Source organism: Geotrypetes seraphini, chromosome 1 (genome assembly GCF_902459505.1).
Source record: "Geotrypetes seraphini chromosome 1, aGeoSer1.1, whole genome shotgun sequence".
In the NCBI taxonomy this organism is placed as follows: Eukaryota; Metazoa; Chordata; class Amphibia; order Gymnophiona; family Dermophiidae; genus Geotrypetes; species Geotrypetes seraphini.
In genome coordinates this window covers 119,193,656-119,205,769 of record NC_047084.1, presented here as the reverse complement: position 1 = coordinate 119,205,769, position 12,114 = coordinate 119,193,656, and the positions used below count along the sequence as shown (strand labels likewise).

General features: G+C 43.8%; 1 protein-coding gene across 6 annotated transcripts in view; it reads right to left on the bottom strand.

The window, feature by feature from the left end:
- Window positions 1–12,114, bottom strand: part of TAF1C (TATA-box binding protein associated factor, RNA polymerase I subunit C) — a 77,283-nt gene that overhangs the window by 44,717 nt on the left and 20,452 nt on the right. For 5 of the 6 annotated variants that reach the window (XM_033936830.1, XM_033936820.1, XM_033936801.1 and 2 more), the window contains 4 exons: window positions 11,708–11,803; window positions 11,003–11,073; window positions 10,399–10,646; window positions 1,615–1,743 (listed from right to left, as the gene is read on the bottom strand). In XM_033936830.1, coding sequence (XP_033792721.1) covers window positions 1,615–1,743; window positions 10,399–10,646; window positions 11,003–11,073; window positions 11,708–11,803 — 544 coding nt within the window. The remainder of the gene's footprint in view (window positions 1–1,614; window positions 1,744–10,398; window positions 10,647–11,002; window positions 11,074–11,707; window positions 11,804–12,114) is intronic. The other variant, XM_033936836.1, reaches the window with a different exon arrangement.

Here is a 12,114-nt window from a genome sequence, read left to right as displayed (position 1 = left end):
TCTGGTGACATCCCCCCCACCACCACATACATAATACCTCCTCCTCCTTTTTTTCTGGCAGGAACTTAGCACTTGTTTAATGATTTCAGGAGGGCAAAGATTTATCAGCATTAATGTGCCAGAATCCAAAAATAAATAGACTACTGTCAACACCAAATATATTTGGGTTTTAAAATATATATCTTGTACACTCGACTGCTAAATAAACACAAATGGGAAAAACATTTCTGTGAATTTTAGTGTGCTCAAATACTCCACTGTGCCTTAAAACCACAACTGTCAACGTGGAAGGAAGCATGCTCATTCCTCACATAATAGCCATACTGGGCCAATCCAGGTCACAAGTACCTGGCCAAAACCCACAGAGTAGCAACTTTCCATGCTACCAAACCAGGGCAAGCAGTGACTTCCCCATGTCTGTTTCAACAGCAGACTATGGACTTTTCCTCCAGGAACTTGTCTAAACTTTTTTTTTAATTAACCACTCTTACCACATGGGACTGTTTCTAATTCCTCTGCATGTGTGCGCCTGACCTGGAGGGAACACGATCAGGGAGGTTAGAATGTAAAACACTGCATACTAACAAAAAATAAAGCAGGGCTGCAGTGTTCACCTCCAGAGCCATTGTTAGGGCTACATTTGGAGAATGTACTGAAGTGTAGTTGCTTCTCCTGCATATTTATCTGAAATTAACAGAGAAACCTGACGGCAGATAAAGGCCAAATGGCCCATCCAGTCTGCCCATCTGCAGCACCATCATCTCCTCCTCTCCCTAAGAGATCCCATGTGCCTATCCCCAGGCTTTCTTGAATTCAGACTGTCTTTGTCTCTCCACCACTTCTACTTGGAGATTGTTCCATGTATCTACCACCCTTTCTGTAAAAAAGTATTTCCTCAGATTACTCCTGAGCCTATCCCCTCTTAACTTCATCCTATGCCCTCTCATTCCAGAGCTTCCTTTCAAATGAAAGAGACTCAATTCATGCGCATTTACATTACGTAGGTATTTAAACATCTCTGTCATATCTCCCTTTTCCCACCTTTCCTCCAAAATTATACAGATTGAGATCTTTAAGTCTGTCCCCATACGCCTTATGATGAAGACCACACACCATTGTAGTAGCCTTCCTCTGGACCAACTCCATCCTTTTTATATCTTTTTGAAGGTGTGACCTCCAGAATTGTACACAATATTCTAAATGAGGTCTCACCAGAGTCTTATACAGAGGCTTCAATGCCTCCTTTTTCCTACTGGCCATACCTCTCCCTGTGCAACCTAGCATCCTTCTAGCTTTCGTCGTCATCTTTTCAACTTGTTTGGCCACCTTAAGATCATCACCTACAATCACACCCAAGTCCTGCTCTTCCATCATGCACATAAGTTCTTCACCCCCTAAACTGTACCATTTCCTAGGGTTTTTGTGGCCCAAATGTATGGCCTTGCATTTCTTAACATTAAATCTTAGCTCCCTACATTAAATCTTAGCTGCCAGATTTCAGACCATTCTTCAAGCTTCACTATATCCCTCATGTTATTCACACCATCAGGGGTTGCCAAATCTATTGCAGATTTTGGTATCATCCGCAAAGTGCCCCAGCCCTTCCTGACTTACCCTCTCCATCCACACAGTGGGCAGCAATCTGCTGTATTCTGCCATTTAGTTGAAATTCTGCTGGTTTGCCCTTAAGCTGGGGCACTGGGACTTGTTCCTCTGGAAACTTCAACTTGAAATCCTGAAATGCTGTGCAATGTTCTAGGTTAAGGGCAAATCTCACATTATCATACAGAGAATCTATAAGCACAACCCAACCTCTGACAATTTTGCCTTCTGGTTACAACTTCATTGATCCCACTTCTCTGGTTTTTACCCCTCACTCCTTCACAGCTAAGGATCGTAGAGAGAGAAAAAGTACAGGGCTAAGGAATAGTTAGATGAACGCAGATGCACGTGACCTAAAGACAGTTCTTTGAAATATAGCATGATAGTTGTCAGCAAACCATTCTACAAATGTGAAGCTTGAGAAAAACTATGCTCAGAGCCAAAAAAAAAAAAGGGGGCTAGCCCCCAAGTGGAGCTTTACCACCCAATCATCACTTATACTTCTCCAAATAATTACTTTTCTTTGCTGTGCTCCATCTTTAAAGGTGTTTTTCAACGTATTAAGAGACTCTGACCACCAACACCAGCTAAATGTGATTTAAAACTTTTTCCTTGGGGTTCCCTGAAGCAGGACCGAAACGTCCAGCGTCGGAACCTTTAAACAGATAAGTGATACTTATCCTTTGCAAATTTGTGTATCCATTGAATAATCTGACTGTTTACCACAGCACAGCAAAAAAAAGTAATTATTTGGAGAAGTTTATGCGATGATTGGGTGGTGAAGCTATACTCGGGGGCTAGCCCCCTTTTTTCTGGCTTCCAGGTCTCTGAGCATATTTTTTCTCAAGCTTCACATTTGGAGAATGGTGTTAAATAATTAAACTACTACTATCAATATAGGGGAGTTACAATCTACTTCGTCAGGACAGAGAGGGCAGGTTAGGAGGGGGGGTAGCTCTATACATTAAAGAGGACATCAAAACCACCAGGATCACAGATGTCAAGTACACCGGGGAGTCCCTCTGGGTAAACTTGGCAAGAGGCAGAGAAAAATGCCTGTATCTAGGTGTGGTATACAGACCCCCAAGACAACTGGAAGACATAGATGCAGAATTAATTGAAGACATAGAGAATATCACTCTACGAGGAGAAGCTGTACTGCTAGGGGACTTCAATATGCCTGATGCAGACTGGAACTCATTTTCAGCGACAACCAGCGGTAGCAGGAGGCTCTTAACCTCCATAAAGGGAGCACGTCTTAAACAAATGGTAATGGAGCCCACTAGGGCCCAGGCGATCCTCGACCTGGTACTCACCAACGGGGAAAGCATCTCAGAGGTCTCAGTAGGAGATACGCTAGCCTCCAGCGACCACAACATAGTATGGTTCAACCTTAGGAAAGGCTTCCCTAGATCAAACACGAAAACAAAGGTACTCAATTTCCGGGGCACAGACTTCGCACGCATGGGAGATTTCGTCCATCAGACGCTGCAGGACCAAGCGGAGACCGATGATGTAGAAGCTAAGTGGTTAACACTGAAATCAACCATACATGAAGCAACTAGCTGCTTCATAAAATCAGTAAATAAACGACAAAGAAACAATAAACCCCAATGGTTCACCGCGGAGATCTTGCACCTCATTAAGGAGAAGAAAAAAGCGTTTCTCTCCTACAAGCGCACGGAGAAAAGAGAGGCAAAAGTAGAATATAGGACCAGGTCTACAGCGGTCAAAATGGCAGTTAGGGAGGCAAAACTTCGAGTGGAAGAAATTCTGGCAAAAAACATTAAAAAGGGGGACAAATCCTTCTTCAGGTATATTAGTGACAGAAAAAGGAACACAGGCGGGATAGTACGCCTTAGAAGACCTGACGGAAGTTACGTGGAAGCAGATTCCGATAAAGCCGAACTACTGAATGAATACTTCTGCTCAGTCTTCACCTGTGAGGCACCGGGACACGGTCCGCAGTTGAAGGCAACACAAAACACAGAAGACCCGTTTCAGAATTTTGAGTTCACACCAGGTGAAGTTTACAGTGAACTGGCAAGACTCAAGGTGTACAAAGCCATGGGACCAGACAATTTGCACCCAAGAGTGCTCAGAGAATTGAGCGATGTCCTGGCGAAACCGTTGGCTGAGCTATTCAATCTCTCCCTAAGTAAGGGGAAAGTTCCCCTGGACTGGAAATTAGCTAATGTCGTTCCTCTGCATAAAAAGGGTTGCAGGGCAGAGGCTGCGAATTATAGACCGGTGAGTCTCACATCAATAGTGTGCAAACTCATGGAAACACTAATTAAAAGCAAATTGGACACGATCTTGAATGAAGGGAATCTTCGGGATCCCAGTCAGCATGGATTCACCAAGGGTAGGTCCTGCCAATCCAATCTCATCAGCTTCTTTGACTGGGTAACAAGAAAGTTGGACTTGGGAGAGTCTTTGGACGTCGTGTACCTGGACTTCAGTAAAGCTTTTGACAGTGTCCCACACCGCAGGCTGCTAAGCAAGATGGAATCGATGGGGTTAGGAGAGACACTAACTGCATGGGTCAATGATTGGCTGAGTGGCAGACTTCAGAGGGTGGTGGTTAATGGTACCCTCTCTAAAACATCGGAGGTGACCAGTGGAGTGCCGCAGGGCTCGGTCCTGGGTCCACTCCTTTTCAACATATTCATAGGGGATCTGACTCAAGGGCTTCAAGGTAAAATAACACTATTCGCCGATGACGCCAAACTATGTAATATAGTAAGTGAATGCAGCTTACAGAATTATATGGCGCAGGACCTGCTTACATTGGAAAGTTGGTCCTCAACCTGGCAGCTAGGCTTCAATGCTAAGAAATGTAAGGTCATGCACCTCGGAAGCGGAAATCCATGCAGGACGTACTTCTTGAACGGAGAAACTTTAACTAGGACTTCAGCAGAACGAGATTTAGGAGTAATCATCAGTGCAGACATGAAAACTGCCAATCAAGTGGAGAAGGCTTCATCTAAGGCAAGGCAGATATTGGGTTGTATCAATAGAAGTTTCGTCAGCCGAAAGCCTGAAGTCATAATGCCGTTGTACAGGGCCATGGTGAGACCTCATCTGGAGTACTGTGTGCAATTCTGGAGGCCACATTACAGTAAAGATGTGCGCAGAATTGAATCGGTTCAACGGACGGCCACCAGGATGATCTCGGTGCTCAAGGGTCTCTCGTACGAAGAGAGACTGAACAAATTGCAGCTCTACACTCTTGAGGAACGTAGGGAGAGGGGAGACATGATCGAAACATTTAAGTACCTCACGGGACGTGTCGAAATGGAAGATGATATTTTCTTTTTCAAGGGGCCCTCGGCCACAAGAGGGCACCCGTTCAAACTCAGGGGCGGAAAATTTCATGGCGACACCAGAAAGTATTTCTTCACAGAGAGAGTGGTTGATCATTGGAACAAGCTTCCAGTGCAGGTGATCGAGGCAGACAGCGTGCCAGACTTTAAGAATAAATGGGATACCCATGTGGGATCCCTACGAGGGTCAAGATAAGGAAATTGGGTCATTAGGGCATAGACAGGGGGTGGGTAAGCAGAGTGGGCAGACTTGATGGGCTGTAGCCCTTTTCTGCCGTCATCTTCTATGTTTCTATGTTACCAGCAGAATGGGTTTAGCACTTAGTTTCAGGCCCCACCTTTGGATGGTATAGGCTACGTCTTCTTGTCATTCAGAGACCTAATGTTTAATGATCTATTTCAATTGTTGCTGTTTGTTCTAAATTTCTTGTTATGAGTAGATTAAACCTATTTGTCGGGGTGGGTCCCCATACCCCTCTTTTGCCTTTGTCGGGGAGGATCCCCATACCCCTCTCTTTTGCCTTTGTCGGGGAGGGTCCCCATACCCCTCTCTTTTGCCTTTGTCGGGGAAGGTCCCCATGCCCCTCTCTTTTGCCTTTGTCGGGGAGGGTACCTGCATCCCTCTCTTTTGCCTTTGTCGGGGAGGGTACCTGCATCCCTCTCTTTTGCCTTTGTCGGGGAGGGTCCCTGAATCCCTCTCTTTTGCCTTTGTCGGGGAGGGTCCCCGCATCCCTCTCTTTTGCCTTTGTCTTCCTGGCTGCTTGTCACAGACTGAATTTCGGGGGGGCAGTCCTGAGGTGAGAGGGGAGGGACTCAAAACGCTGTATGATGAGGCTTCCTACAAGATCTGGCGAGTATGGGAAAGTAACCCCCTAGTCCATGAATAGAGTGTGAACTAGAAAGAAGATTAGAAAAGGTAAGAACCGGGTCTTTCATTACCCCTCCATCCCCCAACAGCTCAGGATCTTCTGTGCCAATGCTGTAAGTTCAAAGTCTAGATTCCAAAGAGACATTTTTCAGAGGCCCTCCAAAGCAACAGGATTCACCCCCCCCCCACCTTCTCTCTCATTTGGAAGCAGGATTCCTAATTCTTATACCTTCCTCCGTTTCCCATCCCCCTCTCACCAGTCAAGAAAAAGCCGGCAGGCGGGAAGTAAGTGCAGCCAACCCTGAACTTCCTTCGTGGTTTTCTTGTTGTACTGCCTCCCGAACGTCTTATTCAAGCTGTTTGTGCAGCCTAGCAGAGAGGAGAAGCACTTAAGAGCATCATCTCAAGTCAAACAACCAAAAAAAGAGCTAAATCGGTAGAATTATTCATACTAATTGCCCATAATCTACAGAAAATGCTTCATTTTGCCCATTTTTTCTAATTGATTCAACTGCGCAACAACTGTCAAAATAACATGATTTAAATTACTATAATATAAGGATCATTAGTCAGCCACTGAGCTTAAATAATTCAAAAATTAACATTACTATGGAAGTTTAGTGCTTAAATTACTAATTTTTTTCAAAACATTTAAATATATATATATATATATATAAATTGTGAAACCCTTCCTGCGTTGAGCAAGTGAGATAAATTCCATCATTGCACAATCCAACTCATGCTCCAAATCAGAAGATATAAAAACATTATCACTTATCTGTACGAAGTTTTCACTACTGTCTCAGTTTGTAAGCAGATCTGAGAGCGAATAAGGTCTACCTAGGTTGCTCAGTTTCACTGTTGGTGCGATCTCAACAGACCCTAGTGGGAAAATATTGATGCTTGTATAGCAATATTGTTTGGAAAAAGCCTGATGCATAGGTAATACATACCATACCACTGGTTTACGCTGTTCCCAGAGTCATGTGCGGTCCACAATTAGCCAGTGTTTTCCTAACAAAGCAGTGGTACAGCATAATTCCCTCTCAAACCATGAAACAAGAAACAGAAAACCAACAATATGCTCCTTAACCAAACTGCAACCTTGCAGCATCCAGAGAGATTAGTGGACCCATTCCCTTACTCCTAAAATCACAAGAGCTCTTCACCACTCTCTTCTCCAAACACAGGTAAGTTCTGGAGAGACTCAAAGAAAGAAAATGAGCAGGTAATACCTAAATTTCTCCTTCCTGATTGTCACTCCAGACCAGTCCAGATGTGCAGGATGTACCATAATAATTTCAAACAAGAACAGGAAAAGGATGGTCATTCATATTTATGCGTCTATACAGTACATCCAATCTGTAAAGCCTCAGAAACAAATTAACATAAGAATAGCCACACTGGGTCAGACTAATGGTCCATCAAGCTCAAAATCCTGCTTCTAACAGTATCAATGCAATAACAAGCAAGTTGTGCCTCTCTCTAAATCTCCTGAGGCATCAGGCTATGTTCTCCTATCCACTAGCAGAAGGTCCTGCTATGGCCTTTTTAATCCCGCACACTAGACACTTTCGACGTTGCCTCTTTCTTCCCAACTCCTTCACTAACTCTATTCTCTTCCCCCATCCAGCATGTGCCTTTATTTATTCCCTCCTTCCACCTAGTATGTGCTCCTTCTCTACTTCCAGCATCTGCTCTCCCTTCCCCACTTCCTTCCAGCGTCTGCCCCCTTTCTCCCTTCCCCACTTCCAACCAGCATCTGCTCCCTCTCCACTTTCATTCAACATTTGCTTCCCTCTCTCCTCTCCACTTCTGTCCAGTGTCTGCTCCCTTCTCTCCTTCCTCCCCACTCATTTATTTATTATTTATTTTAGGTATTTGCATATCATCTATCAAGGTTATCTAAGCGGTTTACAATCAGGTACTCAAGCATTTTCCCTATTGGTCCCTGATGAACTCACAATCTATCTATCTAACGTTCCTTCCAGAGTCTGCTCCCCTCTCTCCCTCCTCCCCACTTCCTTCCAGCATCTGCTCCCCTCCCCATTTCCATCCAGAGTCTGCTCTACTCTCCTCACTTCCATCCAGCATCTGCTCCCCCTCTTTCCTCCTCACTAATATCCAACATCTGACCTCCTCTCTCTCTCTCCACCTCAATTTCAGTATCCTGCTCCCTCACCTCCCCACTGCTGCTTTCCTGAACCAGTAGCAGTAAACTTAAATGCAGCAATCGTGGGACCTTGTTCACCTTCCTATGGCTGCTGGTAAAGAATGTAACAATTGGCACTACTTAAACTTATTTAAATGAAGAACACTCCAATATCTGATGTCTTCAAATGCAAGAATTTATCTCACATTCATGCCGTACTTCATTCATCCAGGTTTACAAATCGTCTTACTGGTCCTCAGCGGGCCACCAGGCACTCAAACTACTTTCATTGTGCTGGGCTTTATGCTCCCACTCGTCATCGGATCCAGTTTTCTAAATACTTAATATTTTCGATAGTTATATTTAAATAAACTTTAATATTTATCTTGAATATGTACTAAAAGTACTTAGCTGTATAAAAGACGCTTTTCAACAGGGGTAGAATCACCAACATGTTTCGCCCGTATAGTTCCAAGGACTTTCTCAGGCTACCACTCCCTATTTACACCATTCAAACCGACCATTGGTAGAGAATGACATAGGGGAAAAATTTATCACCGTTCCCGCCCCATCCCTGTGAGCTCATCCCTGTCCCCGCCCCATCCCTGTCCCCGCCCCATCCCCATGAGCTCAGTCCCCATCCTGCAAATTGTCAGATCCCACCCTCACAAGTCTCGAATAGTTATGATTTTATGCTGAACTTATTTTATTAAAGTATAAAAAGAGACTATTCTGTACAATTGTCATTTTATAAACACAAATAATACAGAGCAACAAGGATCAACAAAACCTGTCTCCCCTCCCTTTCACAAATATCCCCTCCACTATTGTGAAAACTGAACAAATCAAATTACTACAGAATGCTACATAGAAAAATCAAACTAAAGGCTCCTTTTACGAAGGTGTGTTAGGGCCTTAACGTGTGAAATGCCACGCACGCTAGCCGCTACCGCTAAAAATGCTAGCGTACCTTCGTAAAAGGAGCCCTAACAGAATACTTCAGTCACACATGGCAGGAATAGTGTTAGGGGAGAGCAACAAGGGCAACTGCCCCCTGGTCAGAGAGAGAGCTCTAAGCCAGCTGGAAGCTAAAGAAGCACTGCCTGGGCTTTGCGGTTCCCAGTTAAGTCTAATACCAGCTCTAGCAGGATACGTATTTCAAATCTAAAATATTCTAATCACAAAACATAAAATAAAATATTTTTTTCTACCTTTTGTCAACTGGTAATTTTATTCCTCAAATCACATTGGTCTCAGGCTTTGGTTTTGGGTTCCTTCTGTCTTCATCGTGGCATGGCTGGCTCCTGAAGGTAAAATAGGCCCAAGAGGAGCTGGGGAGGAGATGGTGAGTCTGACATGGGTGCAATTTTTTTACCACAGGAGCAAGACTTTTCACCGCTTCCACGGGGCAATGAAAGGTCAATCTCTAGCTGCTGGCTCTGCTCCAGAATAAGGAAGCAACGTCGGAGGGGGTGGACTGGCAGTCGAAGGAGTTGCCCAAAGGTCCCACAATGGCTGCGTTTAAGTTTACTGCCAATGCTTCTGGTTCAGGAACGAGCAGGAGGTCCCGGTGTGCCAGCCGTGCACCCCATTAGCACTTGCATCTGGGGGGAGGACAGCCGCCCTCCCTCCCCCCAACTTGGTACACCACTGATTGCATATATGGACTGAAGCTTGTAGTTATGATTTGGTTTTCTCAGCTGACCAGCCACTGCTATCTTTATAATGTTATTTCTCTTAATTTTTATTTCTATTCTTAGATTCCAATGTGAAATGTATTGATTAATGATTGAATTATGTTTATTTCTGGTTTAAATGGTATGTTTTTGAATTTATTCCTCTTAATAACATTAATCAGTTTATTCTTACAGAAAAATTAAAAAAGAAAAGTTCCAATTACCTGCCACTCATCTTGGAGCTCACAACCTGAGGGGATGTACTGGAAGTGAATTATGTCCAATTCCCAAGGCCTGGCAACTGGAGAACTTCTCCAGCAGTTAGAACACTTTCCAAGCTCAGCACCAGGTGGCAGAACACGCGCAAACCCCGAGCATGCATAGGTCAATAGCAGCAGCAGCCCAGGGATGCTGCTGCTGGTTGCTGAGCTTGGAAAGCATTCTATCTGCTGAAGGTCTTTAGAAGGTGGGGCTCAAGGTTCCTCACCGGCTCAGGTATTTATATTTTGCATTTGGGAGATGGGGGAGAGAAGACAGGAGTGCAGAGAAAACTTCTGGTGCACACCAGCTCAAAATTAGCCATCTGGTTACGCCACTGATACAAAGCTGAAAAGAGAGGATTGGGAAGAAAATCTGGAGAGAGACTTCCAAAAGAGGTGCTCACAGTGAGGCAGACATAGCAGCAGGGTGACCAATTAAGTAAGCAGAGCCATGTGATCCTTATAAGCTGGATTTTCTGCCCCCCCCCCCCCTTTTTCTGTCACAGAAGGATACTGAGGCAGTTCATAGCCTGTCCTGCTGGATAAACCAGGCAACCTCTCCCAGACTGAGCAGGTTTCAAGGAAGGCAGCCAGACGAGGGCTCCCCCAGTGGCAGCCTCGTTGAACTGCAGACAGTTCCACTGTTCTTTTATTTCCTCGTGGATCCGCTGTGCCAGCAATACAACAGGTACTTCATACAGCCAATCACGACTCAGGTAAGAAAACAGTCGCAGCCTGCGATTAGTGTACGCCAATGGGCATCTGTGAAAAAAAAAAAAAGAAAGACTGACGGACTTTGCAGTAATTAAGCCTGCTCCTTTTCTGCTTATGTTCATTGGTACTTATACACTTCACAACAACAGAGCGGTTTACAATTTTAAACTTCAAGAAAAAGGAACTCCATTAACAAAAGAAAACATAAAAAACAAGATTAAACAAATATACCCTCCCTTAAAAATTAAAATATAAAAACCTACAAAGCTGTGCTGCCTGAAATGCTCGAGTATTTGAATTAATGCTGCATTGTATACTTCACCAGGAACTCATTAGGATCTGTATACAGCTGCACAAGAAAAAGTGGCATGTAACAAGATGACAGAGGGAACAATATGACTTACTCTCTGTTCTTGGCGTGAGGCGCACACTTGAGCAATTCTGTAGCTTTTAGCATGAGGTTCACCGCTTTCCTCTATTCAAAATCATAAGTAGAGAGAACAATCATCAAAATGTACAAGAAACAGACAAATAACAATTTTTGCATGGAAACATTCCAGAGTTGTTTAAAACTAACATGTTCAGTTATACACCAAACAGATCATTACGTTCTGAAAATCTAGCTTTACTGAAGACGAATGTGAACCCAAGGCCTGTTGAAACTGGTAAAATGACTTTCTGCTGTGCAGAAGTTAAAATATGGAACTCCCTTGTGAGCTAAATACGAAATTGTTGTGAAAAGGGCACATTTAGGAAACTACTCAAGACGCAACTATTTGTAGATGCCTTTTTCTAGTCAATAACTGCCCTCCCTGGCAACGCTGATGAACTGTTCACGATCTTTTTTAACATGGTTTTAGTTTGTAGATATGATTTTTGAGGATTATTTGTATGTCTATGTCTATGTTATGATGATTTTGTTTTAAATTATGTAATAAATGGTATAGAAATTTTTAAAATAAAATATGTACATACATAGATTTGTTTCATCGATCCACCTTCATACCAGTGTGCTCCACCCAGCTCTGTTCATGTAATTCCAAACTTTATAGAAATGGCCTGCGTTAATACCCATCCCTCTCGGCCTCCTCTTGCTCCATAATGCTTACCGATACGTACTTGTCTCCCAAATAGTAATTTTCTTCTACAAGTTTCGCCAAAGAACTGAATGCAGCATCCTCGTAGTCGAGAAAGAAATTGGCCAGCTTGGAAAACAAAAGGGCAGCAGAACAAGGAAGTCAGTGCCACACAATACGTACGTCTTTCTCAATTTGCTTTGATAATTCCTTCCCAGCTCCCTGAGAACAAAGGTGAATGATCTCGTGCTGCACAAACAGTTGACGGCCCTTCTGTTCCTGCAGGCTTTTGACTAGGAGCATGACTTGATGTTTCATATATGGTTTATTGTCTGATTATCTCACCAATCATTTCTTTTTTTCCAGACCCAGGCGGACTTCACGACCCCAGTCACTCTTTTCCTTCCCATCAGTTAAAGGTTTCTCGCATAAGAGATTCA